We start from the raw sequence: 18,978 nt of genomic DNA, 5'->3' as shown, positions 1-18,978 counted from the left end.
CTTCCGGCCCTTTGTTACCAACAAACATTATCATCGTTATCGTCTTTCAACAAAAATATTAACATAAAAATCATCGAGTAGCTAAATTTATAATCTTACTCACCGTTGTACATCCAGGTGACGTTGGGCACTGGTGCAGCGATGGCTCGACAGTTAAGATTCGCATCTTTGCCGTCCAGTACTGTGACGTTTTGCGGTGGAATTTCCATTATCGGTATCGAAGCTGTAAATACAACAGGCGTTTATGTCTATTCATAGCAACTCGTATCGCTATGTCACAAATCATGCATCAATACGAAAAAGTCGAACAAACTGGTTCGATTCTAAATTTTAAATTCTTTCACAAACACAAATATATTTTCAACGCACACACTCACACATATATATACGTAGAATGTTGCATAACATATAAGATATAATACTTTTTGTACAATGACACACAAAAGAAACAATAATGTACACCGTTTGCGTGATTTATCTGCAGGTCGCAGTGTGAAAAGCCATAAAGTGGCGATTTTTGCTGTGCTCTAATGAAATTTGTAAAAAAAAGACAGAAACTGAAACCACATAAATGCTGTGCTTTGATGCGATTTTCCGCATGTGTATAGCCCGTATAACGTGGATGTAGTGGTTTCTCGATACGTGAATGGTTCAGTGTTTTTAGGAATACTCTTAAAAATACGATTTTTTGTATAATCCTTCAGCAAATTGCTCAATGTTAATGCACCTAAATTAATTTGTTTAAACTCGTGCTTATGCTTGCTGGAATACACAAATATTTGCTACCACTAAAAATCGCCAACGTGTCAATGAGATAATTCGCGTGTCGCTATGGTGTAAAATGATAATCCGACAAAACTAAGAGATCAGGTATTACAACAAAATAAAGCTAGTAATGCAACGCAGTGGCTGATAAAATTTATCTCATACCAAGCATGTGACTATGAATGCATAATAAAGGAGAATAAAAGTTCACTAGAGGCATTTTAACAGATTGTATACAGGCAGTAGGCAACACATTTACATTATTTTAAAAACTTAAAGCGAGACAACAAATGAAAACAACGTAAATGGATCCAAAATGCCAGAAAAAGATCGTTCAAATACACTCTCGTGGACTTGAACTATAGTGAGGACTGCCGCCGCGATGATCTACTGCGATTGCTCTAATAAGTGATTTAGAAAACACAAAAAGTAAAAAAAAAAAGAAAAACAGAACATTTTTTTGCAAACTAAAAACCAAAACAAATGGACAACGTCGACGACGTGGTTCTTACGGTCTGGGTACTGAAAGAACTGAAAGCGACGATTATCCTGGCGCACTCCGACGATACCATAACCGGCGGCTCGACGGGCCGTTCTCTTTCTCTCTTTCATAGCTGTTTCCGATCTTTCTGTTCTCGCACAACAACAAAAAACATGTAATCAGTACAGGACACAGGGACGGCGCCGCATCGCCTTCTCAGGCGGCGAGCGCATCACACAAAAACTAATGTACTATATATTTGGCAAGAAGGGGACAAAAAAAAATCGAGCTGCGAAGTCCGGTTTCGGCTTTGGATTCGCGGAACTGTTGAGTGTATTACGTATTATTAGTGATTTTGCTCGTTTTTCTAATTATCGAAGGCCCGCAGAGGGATTTTTACTCACTTTTGGCCTTGAGCCAGGTGTAGCTGGACGCCTCGCCGGCTTCGTTGAGCGCCAGACACTGAAACATTCCCGAGTCCTCCATTGTCAGCTTCTTGATCGTCAGCGAGCCGTCCTCTTGCATGGCGTACCTGCGTGTTTTGCAAAGCATGGCAAACTTTTAGGAACTTTGTTTCATTAATGAATTTTAAACCGTCAATTTTCTATGCTTGAAAACCGTGAAAATTGTTCGCTCTTTTTTGGACTACATAACAATGAGATCTCGTATGTATAGAATGCGCTTTCTAGAAATGTAATTTGCGTTCCAAAGTGTCGATTCCAGTATATTTTCGAACGCGCCGAAAGCGGCATTTACAGGCAATTTCGTCGGGAATTTCCACGACTCTTCTAAATATCACGCGCTCCCAAAAGATTGATTATATGGATCGCGTTCTCCCTAACAAAGGAAAATTGGATAAGCTAAAAACATAGCTTCCTCTTCCCCCAATTCAATACCCGGCGCCGCGTCGAAAAGCAAATCCAACCGCGTGTTATCCGCCTATAACAAGTTAATCCAATCGACGAGGACGACAGACGCGAGCGAAACGCAGAGGCACACACGTATATGTATATAAATACAATGGACGCGGGTGTGCGCGCGATTGCGTGCGTTTACCTCGTTCCCAGCAGGCTGTCGACGGGTTCGGCGTTCCTGAACCATTGGATGGTCGGCGGGGGTACCCCATCGGTGTCGCAGGGCAACGTCACCGTCGTCCCGTACTCGCTCAGGGTCACCCGCTTCAGTTCGGCCACGAAGGTGGGTTTCTCTGTGGAAAGAAATGAGTTATAATATAATACTACGCGCCGCGTGCGTGTATACGTCTATCGATCCAACAAACCGATTCGACGCACGAGAGAGCATTGTTCCGTACAACACAGCGAGAAAATGCTTCGATTCTCTATTGTAGATTTGGTCGTATTGTTTGATTTAGTTCAGTAAAGGCGAGGGAAAATCGTAAAACGAAACGCTTGTGTATTAGCTTACCGAGAACCTCGATCATGGCGCTGGCGCTAATGGTCGGGTAGCCTCCGCTTCTGAGATCGACGTGACAGGCGTAGACGCCGGTGTAAGTCAGGTTCGCCGATATCAGTATCAGCGTCCTGTTCCACGAGTCCTGGAAGTTGAAAGCTATGCGCGCATCCTCGATCGGAATGTCGTCCTTCGTCCATATCGTTCTCAGCTCGTGGAGAGATCTGCGATTAGAGGTTTTGCACGGTGATTACTCTCGTAAAATTGAAAATTCATCAAAGTGACAAGCGCAAAAGCGTCAAGTGCAGCTACTACGGGATAATGGATAATGGATACGGATGCAAATTACCTGGCATTAGCGATGCAGTGCAAGTAAGTCGTTCCTTGGTCTTTGATTATTTTCGTGTCCTCGGGCTTGACGACGATCGTAGGCGCGACTTCCGCGTTCGGGTCGCCGGTCACTTTCAGCTTGAAGAACGGACTGTTTTCCTCCTTTCCCAGCTGCGTATTGATGGCTCGTGCCCTGCGAGAAAGTGAATATATTTTTTTATTAGTATACACAGCTGGCGTTCGTTTTCGCGCGTTCGTTACGAGGGAGAAAGCGTGACGGCGGATGGATAGATCGTAAAAATGCTGAGATCGGCTCTAATTTTGGGATGCAAGGAGAGCGAGTTTTGCAATTTTATCTAATACTATATATAGTTGCTCTTTTGATGCGTGTAAATTCATTTCCTAAACAAAGACTCTAAGCGGGCCTTTAACCGAATCGCGCTGGTCGAAAAAAGCGATAGTTCGTAAACTCTCGCCATCAGCATAATGAAAAGTCGTTAACGCTCGTCCCCGGACAAAAACGCGCTAACGACCATTACAACCGTTAACCGCAGCGCAGTCCCCAATGCACTCATATTTCCGATCGAGCGGAAATATCGAGCGGTGCAGGGAAAAAAAGGTCGAGTCATACACACAAATGTACTATATATATATATATATACCTGTAGGAGCCCTCGTCGGACTCGGCGGCGTTGAGGATGAGGAGCTTGTGATAAACCTTGGCGTACTTAATGGTGTAAGGAATGATCCCGTCGGAAGTTGACCAAATCACTTCCGGGACTGGGTGACTCTCGATGTGGGGCATTTCCAGGACGGCCGCCTCGCCGGACGACACCTCGAGACCGCGCTCGGTCAGGTCCTCGAACTCGCCCATGTCTGAAGATGCGAATTTTTATTACCTGTTAATATATACAGGAAAAAAACTATTTATCTCTAGGTACTTACATGCCACGGAGAAGGATATCCTCTCGCTGAAAATGGCGCCGACCTCGTTGGTGGCGACGCAGTAGTAGACCCCGGAGTCCTCCCTCCGGGTGTTGTGTATCCGGTAAAAGTACTCCGAAGTGAGCTCATTCGTGAGGGGCTTTCCATCTTTGAACCACCTGTACTTCGGCTGCGGATTACCTGCGAGCAAAGCAAACGTGTTCGTGTTTTTATCTATCTCAGCAGTTCTCTAAAAAAAGAACCAACTCCTCCAAAGAACGCGTATATATTCGTGTCGAGAGATAAACAACGCAACGCGCGCGTCTCTGAGTGTACTCTTATCGCAAGGCTGCTTACAAAACGTGACTCGTGCGCGGCTGCTCTCACTTCGCCCGCATGTAACACTTTTCCCTCGACAAATATTGGCGCAACGACGAGGACTGTTTTGATAATCGAGGAAAAGGTCATTGCTGCAGTCGTAGGATATTTTAATACTTCTCGAGGCACGCGCCATCCCTCTCGGGGGAATCGAAATTTTCCCTCGAGACAGAGGGATATATGCTTGTTAGAGGCGTGTCTTTCGACGCCGGGAAGTGAGAGGGCGATAAAAGACGGCTTTAAATAGAGAGAGAGAGAGTATTGATGGGCTGCGTGTGGTGCGTCTAATTGGGGAGATGACAGTTGCGCGTCGTGAAGTTTTTTTTTATGCCGAAATTTTTAAATATTCGAGGAACAAAGTAGACGATGGTCACGATGCCCTACACCCTGGAATTCGGAGGGTCGAGTTTAAAAATTGAGCAGTAACCCAACGCGTGAGAAGAGCTCGGCGCTGAAACCCAAACCTGCTAGCCCCTGAGATTCATATTTTCGAAAAGTAGTGCTTCGGTCAGATTGCTTTATCGATCGTTATCGCGACTTAAAAGAGAAACGCCATCGAGTCGAGTACCGGGTCACTTCGTAAACGTTCCCTCAAATGAGATAGGCGCGCTTATCTCCACACCGTTTAGCATTAGTATCCCAAAAATATAAAAATAGATAAACGTAAAGACCTCCCGATTCCACGAAGATCATGCAAATGCATGCGCACATGCATCAGTCTATACGCGAAGCTAATGCTATTACACAGCCCGGCGGCGTATATAGGGTCACGGTGTATTGCGTTACCCTATACACGCGGACCGGCACCTCGAGGGCTTCGTCTTTTCCGCTCCGGACTGTCTTTCTTTCTTTCTCTTGGCGACGAGAGACGGCCCGTCGTCGTGTGCTTTTCGGTATCGATTGGAGCCTCTGCTTACACGACACAATTCCCTTCTTGGGACGTCGTTTGACTCTTCCTCACATCATTGGTGTAAATTGATTTCGGCGAGAGTTCACATGCATATAATTCCCAACGCATCAGCCGATTGCGGAACTCGCGACGCTAATGGAGTAACGAAACGCTTGTCTGCGCGATTTGCATAACTGCGGAGCATTTTGGCGAACTTTTGAGAAGCGGAGCAATCGAATTCATCTAACTTTCCGAACAATTGTATAACAGTGTAACTGTAATATGGGTTAAAATTCAGACGCGAGAGAGATTGAATCAGACGCCGCCGCGTCGACGGGAGATATTAGAGCTAATTGCAGTACTTCGACTAATAGTTATACGGTGACTCGTCAACGTCTGCATTACCGCAAAATATACGTTGCCAAAAACGTCGTTAGAGGAATCTCGAGAGTTTACAGCGCTGATAGAGTACGTATACATAATTATGACGGGAGCAGAGGCGCCGTGTCTGACAAATCCTATTTTCCAGATTTGCATTTTTCGCCCACCATACCCTCGATCAGCCGTCGCTAAGCCGAATTTACGCAGCGACGAATTACGCGCTCGGTGCGCGCATAGATAAGGCTAATACGCCGATATTTACGAGGCAAATGTTGATATGCGATTTTATATGTTTTTTTGTCCCTTATCTCGTATCGTAATCTCCGTTGATTTACGCATCGGACCGGAAAATCGTCCCACGATGCGACGCGCTCATATAAATATAGTATGAAAGCACGCACAAGGCTTTTTCGACACTTACCTCCGGCTTGGCACTGGAAAATTTTCGTTCGGTTCTCGCTGAGAATTCCACCGCTGCTGGAGGGCTGAGTACTAAATCGTGGCTCCTGTAGGGACTCTGCAAACAAAAAGCAAAAAGAATGCGTTATACTCTTTCTCTCTCGCTGCGGCGATCCTCGGAAGGATGATGTACGAGGAATACCGGGGGGCTTTTTTGTTTTTCTTTTTAATTTTGTTGCGCGGAACGAGGTATTTTATAGCCGGAAATTTCGCGGTGCTGGATGGAATTGTTCGATGTATTAAGGGAGAGAAATTTGGGAGATGAGGTGGAAGCTTGAGAATGGCGTATTGGTCGGGTGAAGAATATTTTTCGATCCGGTTGACAATCGACGCCGTCTATTGGCGCCGAGTGAATTTGGCTCATGAGACTGTTTTCGTCCTTGTGACCTTTAGCAATATGTGCGTTTAATTTATTAGAAGACGTTGCGTATAGGGTAGTGTGTCAGGGTCCCTGGCAGATATTGGACATTTTTTATCTTCAATTTCTCAAAATAAATACCAACGAACGAGCTCGAGTTTACGCTGGTATACTCTCAATTAGCCGACTCTTCACATAACATGCCTCGTAATACCCACCGAGCGAGTCCGTTGCATTCCATAGCTTCTCCTCCAAAACAATAAGACCTGTACACAGGACCCACACGCTTGGAACAAAAATTTTTTTTTTCGGCACAAAACCCCCCTTCTGAAACTCGCACAGGTCGCGCTTGGGCAACCACAAGGCTCCTTATACCCACGACTCCTCCTTCGTTGGACAAAGAAAGAAGGGTTTTCTCTCTCGGAGAGCATCAAAGCGTGGCGCTGATGCATCGCAGAGAGGGACACACACTCGGGTCGTGCGAACGCGCCTCCTCCTCTCGTTTAACTCCCCCACCAGGTATACCTGGGCACACATCCGGCCGACGCACGCACGCATTCTTTCGCCGCTACCTCTTCTTCTTTATCCTCGTAGATCAACTGCGACCGGGTCTTCTCCCTCTGGATCGATCGATCATGTGGCATTCGACTTTTTTATGTGTGTACACTGGATTCTCTCTCTCTCTAGGCTACTTTTCGAGCTGCTTCGACAAGTGCTTATCTCTCGCGTTTATATAGGTAGCGATCGCGTGGGATAACTCGATTTATGTGCTGTGCTTTATGGGACCGCTTTTCTGCTACTGATAGACGCGCGACAAATTGCCGTTTGACTGTCGCATTTTTTAGAATTATTATGCAACGCTGAGTTGTTTATGCCCTTAAATAAGCTACTGTAAACGTATACACACAGGCAAGGGTGTAGGCAAGGACGAACCTCTGAAAAAGCAACCGCGGTGAGAGGGAGAGAACAGGTTTTATACACTCGGGAATGCGGTACCAGGTCGAAAAAAAGGAAAAACAATCATAACGACGGAGGCACGTAGCAGTCGCGTAATCGAATTCCAGGCCTTGGTCTTCTCGGACAGGGTTTAGTTATACATTCATATAATATGTATGTAATAAGTAGGGGATCCTAGCCGCATTTCTTCCTCCAGCGCGTTTAATTTAAAGACGCGCCAGAGCTATATACGGATATAATCTTTAACCGGGATCTACCGTTATGACCTCCTCTCTCTCACTCACTCTCCCGCAGGCGCGTCTTTGTCCGAGTTCATTCCCGAGACTGAATTTTCGCACGAATTTACGGCACCAGCCGACTAATGCATCTCTAATTCCCTCTACTCCTGATGAGTATGCGTCTGTCGCTTTTTTCCTTTCCTCCGTATGTGCGTACACCTGGCGGACGATTTTTCCCTTTGTTTTACATGCGGAGACTCTTAAGGGTAATTGTTTCGAGGATGTCCAATTAGGAGGAGCATTTTATATCGTTTCCTTCGCTGTGTGATGCGTGTGTGGAGTAATTATTGCTCGAATGTGGCACAATTCGAGAGAGAGAGAGAGAGAGAGAGAGAGAGAGAGAGAGAGAGAGAGAGAGAGAGAGAGAGAGAGAGAGAGAGAGAGAGAGAGAGAGAGAGAGAGAGAGAGAGAGTTGCATAGGCTGGGATGGATTATCATCGTATAAGCGCGGGGATTATGAATATGGCTCGGTGTATTATATGCTTATTTACGCGCTGATTGGATTACTGTAAGAGCTGAGCTTTGTAACGGGATCGAGTTTATTATTGTGCGGAATTATTGACGGGTCGAAGGCACAGTTTTCAGGAATAATGAATAGAATCAAGGCTAAACTTTATTAATATCAAACGCATGCAGTGTGTTGCTTCAAGGTTCGTCTCGTTTTTATTTTATCGAGCCGAATCAGTCAAAGCGCAACTGTTTCCACTACGGCTCGATCGAGGGGAAGACGTATAAGCGCGAATCAATGAGAAGCACGTCGCTTTCTACTGATTCATGTTCCGACAGTTCAGAGTCAAGTTTCTTTTCAAAACAGATGCGAGTCTCTCGCACCGAGTATAAAAATATCTTTAACTTATTCCCTTTGCGTTATATGCATAACTTATCTTCGTCTTCAATTAAATCTTAATCATAATAAATGCAGAAGGTAGAACCGAAGCTTCACTTTTTTTTTTCTAAAGAGTAAAACCCCCGTTTTCAAAATATATAATTAGCCCTCGGTGGGTGAAATAAAAAGATAGCGCGGGCAAGCACACGTGATTCATGCATCCGGAATAGAAAGAGCGTCGGGTTGCGTGTACTTCTTGACGTTTTCAAACTAAAATACCGCCTCCTCGAGCTGAAGCTATTTTTCCTTTGGAAATTGTTGATGAAAAAGCCGTTTTGCTGATGCATCATTCAGCCGTTAGCAATCGTTCGATTATCTTAACAATTTAATTCCTGCAAGAAGGATAAAAAAAGAAGTGAAGTTTCCAGTTGATCCCAGAAAAACATGACTAACCTACATATTCCCGCTAATCGTCGTAAAACTACCTCGACTCCTACAGTCTTCCAAATATTTACCTCGGTCTTCGTTAGAGTCATTAGGTGAAACTGGTGCAAGCAAAGAATGCGTTTACGATTGCAAAAAAGGCGAAAGAATAACCGCAGCTCTCAGCTGTACTGTCGTAGAAATATAGCAAGAGGATGTCTGAAGAAACGAGGATAAAAGGCCAGACGATGCCCAAGAATTTGTAATTAAAGGCTCTTGAGGCTCATTTTCGAGACAGGTTGCGAATCGCATATACGATTCTATCCAAGAGGTGTGAAAAAAAATCGCAATTCAGTAGGTATATATTTATCCTCGACAGCAGAGAAAGAGGGGAACGAGTCGGAGAATAATAAGCGAAGCCTAAGGAGGCATAACTCTTCCACGCGTTATTACCCATCTCTCACAGTCTGGAGGAGGAGGAGGAATAATCGCTTTAGTCGCGGCGAGTAAAAATAACCCCGTATATACTTGACATAACGAAAACACTGGCAGACATCCCTCATGGATAGCACGTGCTCTCGGTGAGCCTCGGATGATGCTTACAAGAACCAACTCTTAATGACCTCAATTTTTAGGTCGATGGCACGTTTCCTCACTATCATCCATGGCTGCGTTGTACTTACTTCCAATACGTATAACTAAATCGAAGAGTCCTTACTGACGACCTTGAAATGAAACTTGGCAGTCGCAGATAGAGAGGAAAACATTCAATCTCTCTAAAGACGATGAAAACGGACAGCATCGACTCGTCGGGTCGTGCATCACGACAAATGCATCTCTCTCAGACTGGTATTAAAGCGATGAGCGATGGCTAGAATACACTACGATACACTAGAACATGACGACCTTCGATTCGCCAACGTGATCGTACGAAACGTAAAAATCACTTTTCCTGCTGCTGCTGCTGCTGCTTCTCCGACGATCACTTTGGAATCTCAATGATGCATACTTCTTTATTATTCTCATCTCGATCGTCAATTTTTTTCTTCTCGCACAATGGAGTACGCGTGTAAATTCTTCGTCTATACGTGCGAAATGCAGCTTGTTAAAATAATCCATTGTTGTCTCTCTGTCGCGTCGTTCGCATAAAAAATATACGAGAGAAAAATGTGCCGCACACTTTTATAGGAGCTGCGCTGTTTAATCGTTTATCGCGAAAGGCAGCGCATCGGAAGCCGTACAACACATGTACATGTAGATGAGAATATTGAGAGCATAGTCTAGCTAATCGCGGCATCCGCAGCTCGTTCTCATTCCCGCCGGCGGAATGTATCGAGTTTCCGGCCCCGCGCCGAGTTTCCGTAATAAACGAAAGAGGAGTACGATACAGCAGAGGGAATAATCGGACTAAGGTTGCATACATGCGATAGCGGCACATCCTCGGGATGAGTCAAGAAGCTCAGATTGGGTCGTTTCGGAGAGTATGCGAGAAATATTCAATTGATATTGCGGTGTTCTAATTGACCAAAGCTCGTCAGATTGAAAAATGTGCGTTTTACGGTTTTTCTTTCATTGGGCGTAACGATGACAGAGTACATAGTCGGATAACTTGTGTACAGTATGTACACGCGACAGTAAAAAATTAACCTGAATTGGCGGAGTTATCTCGAAATTACGCAACACCGCTGGTATCAACGCTTCGGAGTTTCTTTTTTAATATTTTCACTGCTTCCCTCCAATTGCCGGCACTTAGCGCGTAATTAGCCTTAATCAGGTCAGTGCTTTTCTTGTATACGTATCCGCACGAAAATGACGGATGACGATTATTGCATTTGTGACTGAGAGCAGCGACGCTGATTGACCAAAAGTGACGTGTGTGTAAATTGTTTTATTCTTCCGATTGTAAAGATATGGGCGAAGGAGAATTATAGACTTTTATAAGGCTGATCGTTTATTTACGCGATCGACGAATCAACCACAAAACACACCAGAGTATCTCGGAACAAAGCCCACCATCCAGTCCTTCGCGCTAAGCAAACAGATCATTAATACGAAGCAGCTATACACCCTCATCCCATCCACAAAGCAAATATACAGGCAGCGCCGCAAGCTCTAAATTCGAAAACACTCGTAAAAAACGAAGTTGGATAGCAGCAGCAGCAGTTTCAAAAGAGTCACTCGCACAAAGCCATACGCGTACGGAGTTAAACAAGAAACGGCTGTTTCAGCTATATACCCATAAGTACAGTAGACCTATAATATCGCCGAGGCATCGAAAATTCGTCTGATATACTCTCGAGTCAGCGTGCGAGGCAAGTCTTCCGAGTGTATTATATACAGCTAGAGATCGAGGTGTGCACACCTATTCTCCCCCCTTGGCATCGTTTTCCACGCTTACGCGGCGGAATAGCAGCGCAAGAGGTATGGCTCTCCATTCAGAGAGAGTGAGCATTGCAGCGTAGTCTATACGCACACACACAACGATATAATAAGCGACAAATATGTGGGTCATACTCTCGGTTTGTATGTGGAGCTGCTCCATTCACTCTTTCGCCCGAACGCGATAATGGGACCCGTCGATTGTAATGGCTCCGCAGGTGAAAGAGGCTCGTTTATACTTCTTTTTCTGTGCATTGTGTATAGATATCGGACGCGATTATTTTTTTATTTGCCTGGAATAGAGATTATTCGCCGTGACAATGGATATTTTTCGTGGAATCGATATAAGCAGCTTGGAAATGTTGAAAATCTCTCTCTGGAGCAGAATTCGAAAAAGAAGTGATTACAAGTATAGAAAAAGTCCCGTTGCCAAGTTTGGAGAAAGAAAATAGTAAAGTCTTCCCCCCATCGCGATGTCGATCCAGCAGTCGCTTCTTCTTCTTCTTCTGGCATCATCTGGTTTCCTCGACAAGATATCCGGCCGGCGATGGACTTCTGCTGCTGCTGCTGTTGCCGATGAGAGACGTTCCCTCGAGAACTTTGGAATCTCGCGATTTTATACTGCTTTCGATCCGCCGGCAGCATCAGTAGCTTCACGACCGGGACATCTGTCATCGGATATTCTTATGCGCGAGTATAGGCCGCGGGGGTGAGATCTGTTTCGGGATATTATACTCAGGACGTGCTGTATTGTACGTATCAATATCGTAACGTGGAACTTATAAGTTTTGTTTTGCGCGCGAAGAAATTGGTATTGTGTGACGCGTATGGAATTTCGAGGAAAAATCGGCTATGCCAAAGTGCTATGATACACGGCAGGTTTATTCATCGGTGTAGAAGGAAGCGGATCTCGAGAATTTCTCCAAATCGGCGAGTTGCGCAATAACTCCTTCAATCGATATACTTATCCACGCGTATTATCGATCCACCGTTAATTCAGCCATAAAAAGCGCTGTTTACGACACGTTAACCTGCACCGCAGCCGCAAAAGTCAAGCGTCGCTTCATTACACAATCGCCGCGACTCTTCCCCGCATAGGGTGTGTCTCAGATCGTTCTCGCAAAAGATAAGCAGCAGCAGCCTTTTGAAAAAAAAATCCGCGGCAAAGAAGAAGAACTCGTATACTCAGACGCGAAAGAGAGAGCTTACAGTCGAGCTCGCGAGAGGTTAACCACCTGCGGCATGGAAGCTGCCGTGTACAGTGGCTTCCGCAAGGCGCATTGCGCAAAGTTTTGCCGCACTTGGCTGCGACGCGCCGAGAGAGAGAGAGAGAGAGAGAGAGAGAGAGAGAGAGAGAGAGAGAGAGAGATGTGTGTGTATATAGGTATACGTGTACGTGGCGCCATCGGCCTCTGTATATATAGGTATACCGGCTTTTTGCACAGGCCGCCGGTGCCGGCTAGACGCGCACGTGCTTTTCGCCGCTGCAGAGAATCCATTGGGTATTTTTTTGGAGGGTAATCGATTGCTGTTAGCAGCTTTTAATCTCTTCGGTGGTGAATTAATGATTTTTTTTTACGTCCGAGTTTTAGCTGAGTAATTTGTACCGATTGTTTTGACTTTAGCGTTGCTTAACGAGCGCTTTTTGTGTGTATACTGTGATGAATTCCGAATCGGTCGAAATCGTTTTCGCCTAAGCATCGTCCTTTTTAGATATCCATTACACAAACGAGCGTAATCCGTCTCGCATATCATCGTTGCGTAATGTCTCTCCAGCGTTCCGAGAACGACACCGAGATAAACGCAAAATTATAATCAAAGCAATAACAACTGTGCGATTCATCCATCTCCGACATCAAACGCTTCACTGCACCCTAAGCTCCCCCAAAATCGGCACCACAAAATCTTCCCAAATCCCATCTCACTCTTTCCTCCTCATCACACCCTCATCCTCGGAAATTCACCAATAAATCCCTTCTCGCCCGCGATACGCGGATTAAATCCCCCCCCCCCCCCCTCGACAGCGGCCTCGCATATCTCGCGAAAAATCGCCGAGGCGGAATAAGAAAGTGCAGTCGCGGCACATGTGATGCGTATATACACGCCAGAGGCATTTGTGTGTGAGAAAGCGGAAATGCGCAAACGGAAGCGGCTTGCTTATACCACGGGGAGAATGTAACGTTGAAGCGCCGGAAAATGTTCCCAAGAATATGCCGCTGACGCTTTGTCTTCTTGCCGAGACGACGTCGACAACGAAGTCATTTTTACGGGCTGATGGAGATGTTGCGTGGGTTAGGGTTATATCCTAATTTTTAGCTCGGCTTTTCGGCGGCGGCTCTTAAGTGTCGTGAGAAATGCGTTAAACGCGCAAGGGACACAATGGAAGCGGTTGTGCCGAGTCTTTGCGAGGGTTAGATTTGGATTGTAGGAATTATCGTAAAATTTTATTACCTTTCGAAACGTAAAATGTTTCTGGAATAATGAGAAAACTGTACAAATCAAAGCTGCAAATTCAATGCAAAACGCTCTCAGTTTTCCTCTAGAGAATACTAAAAGCATAAAACGCCTCACAAGTTCCTCCACTTCACCGAGCGCGTACTTACAGCCCGTGACGCTTTATCGCATCCTCCCGATTCATAACAAAGCTCCGCCAGGTGTTGCCTCTCCTCGCGTTATCTCTTCCCTATCGCGAGTAAAAACGAAACGCTTCCGTGAATCGTTCCATCCATACAGCAATCGACGGGGGGGGGGGGGGGGGAGAACAGAGCAGTCGCTTATCCGACGAAAAGTTGCCCTGAATGATCGCGTTCTCAAAACTCGAGAGACTACACAATACTGCTCACATCGCGTCGAAAGCTTTCATTCAAAGCTCGTTCCCTGAATGAAAGAGCTTTTGCGAACTCACGTCCTGCAGCATCGGCGATTATTTCCGATATCGAGAGAGGAGCGTGTTCGTACCTATGTACGATTTATTATACAGGAGAGGGTTGAGGCGTCGTCGGCCTTTCGAGTTGAGACCGAGCCAGCAGACAGTCGTCTGCGCGGTTATTTGGCAAGCTGCCGATAAATCGAGCGAAGACGCGGCGCATCAAGTTCATGGTCGGAAGAGCGACGAGCGGTGTGTGTACCTGGTGGATATAGGCCTCACTTTTCCACTTTGAAAAATGTGTACATACTGCTGCTTTATCGCTTCCGGCAAAGGATTCAACGTTTAGCTCATGCGATTGGTTGGTGTTCGTGCCGCAATAAGAGAGATTTCTCCGTTAGGTAACTCACTCATCAGAGATTTTACTTAAGGTAAATGAGCTCTCCGCGTTGATGCAACGCTCTGGATTCGTATGGATTAGAGTGAAATCGCTGGTTATCGCACCGAAAGCACAGGCGTATAAAAGGAGGATTTGTAAGAGATTTCATTACACACACACACACACACGGGCCGATGGTCCCCCTGATGCAATAACAGAACACAACGACTGATGCTCATTGAAGCGTAGACTGGCCAAGTGGGCACGCATCGCGCATTCGTTCCGCTGTGTTTCCCCCAAGTCTCGTGAATAAGAGAAAAAAATCCCTCGGCTTCCTGTGCAGCGTTTATAGAGAATGTATGTTTACAAGCGTCATTGATCAGAAGTACTATGTGTGCCTACCTTTCAGTGCGGGCCTATAATGAAATGCCTGCGGGTACACACCGACGTTATAGTACATTATTATTCCATTATTTTGATATAAGGTTACACGACGTTCCGACGATAATACAAGTGAATCTCTGACCATTGCACAAAGTCAACAATGTAATCGCCGACTTGCAAAACGAAACGCGTCAGGTCTACAATAACACAAAGCCCTCTCGCCGCCTCGAAGTTCACCACATACGTTCCGAGAGCAACAATACTCTCCTCAACTCTCGAGTCCACCACGAATTATTTCCAAACAGCGCAACGTACGCAATCTCGCGCGACTCTCTCAAAGCCGCTGTACTCCTCCCCCCCTTTCCAAAAAAGCAAACATCTCACCGCCGTCCAAAAGTAGACCTACGCGCTTTATAGAGAACCTCGACGCCTTTAAATAGCCTTGACACTACACGCCGCCTTCGGCGACGCGGCCAAGTATCATAGCCCTCTGGTACATAAGAGCTCCGCGATGCATAGTTTCGGGGATTTACTTACAGCCACGTGTATGTCCCTACTCTCCCCTGAGGAAATCCGGACGGCTGCGCTGCTGGACTGCGCGCGGCGGAAAAAGCGCAGCAGCCGGCACTGATTTGTGGCAGCCTCTCTCGATGGCTTTGAGCAATGGAGCGCGCCTGCGGCGATGTGTGTGTGTTGTATGTGCGATACACGGGTATACAAACATGCGGAGGGAGAAAAAAAGCGAGAGGGGCTGAGATAAGAGATTAGATTCAGGCCTTATCTTAATTTATTGCGAGGATGTAAGACTGAGAGGTTCAACGCCCCCGCTGCTTCAATTTCGGAGAGAGAGAGAGAGAGAGAGAGAGAGAGAGATATTTTCGAGTACATTATGGCTCGTAAAGACGCGGTGTGTAACGGTACCGTCGTCGTCGTCTTGCATCGATGCAGATTTGCCTGTGCGAATGTGTGTACACACGTGCTCCGAGAACGTGACTCTGCGGGTTTTATAGCAGGAAGCTGTTTATATAAAAGACCTTTGATTGCGAGACGCGGAGGAGAGTTTTAGGGCTCCGCAGATCAAAAAGGGAGTATATATTTATAGCTATACAATCCAGGAGCGATTAGCTATTCCATAACGAGCCTTTGTTCTCGGCGCTTACGAGATCGACTGCGCGCGGCTGTCATTAAATGAAATCCGCGAAATTCCGTCCTTGCGTAGTGGCATCGTTCCAGACTCTATACGCTTGTAAATCCATCTCCTCCGCTAGTTCTCTGTCTCTCGAAGTCGGGGCACTTTTGCGCGAGCAGAAGAAGAAGAGGCGGAGAGAAGGAGAGGAATAGAGTAGACGCCAGTGTCGGGGAGTGAGCTGCGCTGCACTAGCTCGTAAAAACTGGTTTGTTGTTACGACTGCTTCTGGTTATGGTGCGCTGCTGCGAGGATGAGACTCAGTTACTGACCCTCCGACGATTATCGATGCTTTTTTAACGCGACTCGCTGCGGTTCTACGGAGAGTATTATACGTTTTCTAATTTGTTTGTTTTTCTTTCCAGGAGTAGATAATTTTTAGTATAGATGGTGGTTATTCGATAATAACGCTCGCGTTGCGTGAGGCTACCGTTTGTTGTTACAAAAAGAAGATGAAGCTTTCCCGCAAAAATAAAGCTACAGCGATAAGCCGCAGGTGAGAAGCGTCCGTTAACCCTATACGCGCGCAGCTGACACCTGAGAAGCCACTGCACATTACTACACCTTTACTGTCACAGTCAGGCCTAGTGTGGAGCTATACTATGCCATAGCAGATGGAAAGCGCGCGAGGGCGCATCTGCAAAACTTTCGCCCCTCTTTCTCTCTTCTCAACACGACAATCAGGTTTTTATCTACTGCAGCCCCGGCGACGACCATAATCCATAACGGTTTTTTTCAATACTTACAACATTCTCTCTTTCGAGTTAATTCCAGCGCGTATAAGCGAGCGATTTAATTACGTTTAACGGCGACGTTATGCTGATTTATATATCACGTTCTCCCCGTATAATTGCGACTGATGTTGTGTATTAAATCGTTTGCTGCCTGACAAATTTACAGAATATCTCGTCGCTGTAAAAAGCTGAGATGCGCGTGTACGTATAGGAAAAAGAAGAAGCTCCATAAAACGCTGCAACCGAGTCTGCCCTGATGGATATGGACGGACGACTTCCAGGACGCGTTTTCCGAGCGAAGAGCCTTATACGTCGCTCACAAAGAGACAACCCTTAGAAGGATCGAAAAGTTGTGGATCACAGCGATACTTTGTTCATCTCGATTCTTTCATTCCGATAGGATATACGTCCCGTGGAGCGCGAAGCCATTAGAAGCGCGAACGGGCATCATTTCGTTGTGGGCTTTTGAATTTTTGAGTTTATCGCGTCGCGTGGCGTGGACAAAGTGATAAGCGTAATTTCGCACATGGCAACCATCGATCGGGTTTTCGTTCGCCACGCGTGCACAGGTATAATAATATCGAAAAGTTCAAAGGCGGAAGGTCGAGAGTTCAGTTCGTTAGACAGATGAAGAGCGCTAAGTAAGCTTTTTAGAGGGATTCTGTATCGCTGCACGCGCGCGCCGTGTGTCTAATTGCATTAAGTGTAACAACTAATTTTCTTAGGTCGGTGACGTAAAAAGTGGATATACTAAGCGCTTCAAACGCACCGCCGACCTTAGACGCAACAATTGGACTTCCTGCTTCCATAAATAATACGTTTAGGGCTTCGTTTATTTTTTTTTTTTTTTTATTGTATGTACAGCGTTGGAGCAAGAAGCTACTGTATATGGAGTATACGAGGCACAGTATACTACATCACAGAAATCGATTAAACTATCGCTCGGCCTACATCTGCCCACCATGAATTTGCATTATTTCTCGGGTCGAAGTACTACACTCGCTAATAATCCTCGCGAAGAAAAATACGAAAAATCACAAAGACCGCCATCAGCGATCGATCCATCCACACATCGGCATCCGTGAATGGAGTGTATACATCGACAAAAAGAATCCGAAGACGCCGAGGACTGCAGAGCGTACTGGCGTCTCTTGGAAAAGGGGAGAAAAGGAAAAAAAATCCCGGCGCGCACGTACTTCCGGCAGAAACAAAACGAAAGGACGCGCTGCGCACGCGAGCGCTGAATAAACTCTCTCTGCCTCTCTCTTACCCCCTGCTGCAGCCAGTCGAAGAGAGCGACACTTCATAAAGGCCTATCCTTCCTCGCACGTGCAGGTATACGGCTACGGTATAACAATAATAACGCGAAAGCCAGAGAGAGAGAGAGAGAGAAAAAAAATGCAAAAAGGAGGGGAGAACGGGGGCAGGTCCTGTGGTTAAATGCATATAGCAGTAGGTATAGGAGCTGAATCGCTCGTCCCCATCTCTTCCGAATCGGGCTGCACACAGCTGCCACGCCATGTGCTCCGGATAATATGTAAATGCCCGTAAACGCGCGCTACGCTTTTCCTATGAGCTTTGGAGTGTATCGCGTGATGATCATTATAGCCACGAGCGTCTGAGGCCCTGATTTCGCTGCTGGGGTGGTGGTTCATTTCCGTTGCTGAAGGTGGGAGGGTGCGATGGTTTATAAATGGTTTTTTGTTTTCAATCGGAGTTATGGAAGTACTTACGGGACGGAGGATAGTTGAGACGGTTAGCGTGAACTCGTGACTCACCTGGAACAGAGAAAAAATCGCAGAAAGTTAAAAAACGCTCGTATAATATATAATTTTTGTTTTCTTCGAACCCCCTTATACAGTGTATTTCGAGTGGGTACTCCAGCGCCAAAAACGAGTTTCAAACAGCCGCCGCCAGGAAATTCGTTGATACATAGCCCAATTTCACGTATCAAAGCCGAACGAGAGAGAAAGTGTGTAGGGGAAGTACAGACTGCAACCCGCGGGGTGAACCGCACATAATGCCGACACTTTGTACACTAGCGCAGATAGAGTCTGTACCGAAAAGAGGGAGACAGTAGTACACGCATCCCATACAGCGATCGAGAGATCAGGGGCGTAGTTGGACTCGAGGCGAAGCTTAGTTGCAAATCTCTGGGGAATGTACATATCGGACGCACAACACGAATAAC

At 46.0% G+C, this 18,978-nt stretch overlaps 1 protein-coding gene across 9 annotated transcripts in view; it reads right to left on the bottom strand.

Moving 5' to 3' along the window:
* The window catches only part of LOC100121512 (protein sidekick), a 41,390-nt gene that overhangs the window by 10,602 nt on the left and 11,810 nt on the right, over nucleotides 1–18,978 (bottom strand). For 4 of the 9 annotated variants that reach the window (XM_016989407.2, XM_016989406.3, XM_008218751.3 and 1 more), the window contains exons 2-11: nucleotides 18,521–18,565; nucleotides 5,980–6,075; nucleotides 3,932–4,111; nucleotides 3,649–3,862; nucleotides 3,006–3,179; nucleotides 2,672–2,880; nucleotides 2,303–2,453; nucleotides 1,651–1,778; nucleotides 1,278–1,394; nucleotides 104–223 (exon numbers count right to left, since the gene is read on the bottom strand). In XM_016989407.2, the coding sequence (XP_016844896.1) occupies nucleotides 104–223; nucleotides 1,278–1,394; nucleotides 1,651–1,778; nucleotides 2,303–2,453; nucleotides 2,672–2,880; nucleotides 3,006–3,179; nucleotides 3,649–3,862; nucleotides 3,932–4,111; nucleotides 5,980–6,075; nucleotides 18,521–18,565 (1,434 nt within the window). The remainder of the gene's footprint in view (nucleotides 1–103; nucleotides 224–1,277; nucleotides 1,395–1,650; nucleotides 1,779–2,302; nucleotides 2,454–2,671; nucleotides 2,881–3,005; nucleotides 3,180–3,648; nucleotides 3,863–3,931; nucleotides 4,112–5,979; nucleotides 6,076–18,520; nucleotides 18,566–18,978) is intronic. The other 5 variants (XM_016989411.2, XM_008218756.3, XM_016989410.2 and 2 more) reach the window with 2 other exon arrangements.

Source organism: Nasonia vitripennis, chromosome 5 (assembly GCF_009193385.2).
Source record: "Nasonia vitripennis strain AsymCx chromosome 5, Nvit_psr_1.1, whole genome shotgun sequence".
NCBI lineage: Eukaryota > Metazoa > Arthropoda > Insecta > Hymenoptera > Pteromalidae > Nasonia > Nasonia vitripennis.
This window is presented reverse-complemented; position numbering and strand designations above follow the sequence as displayed.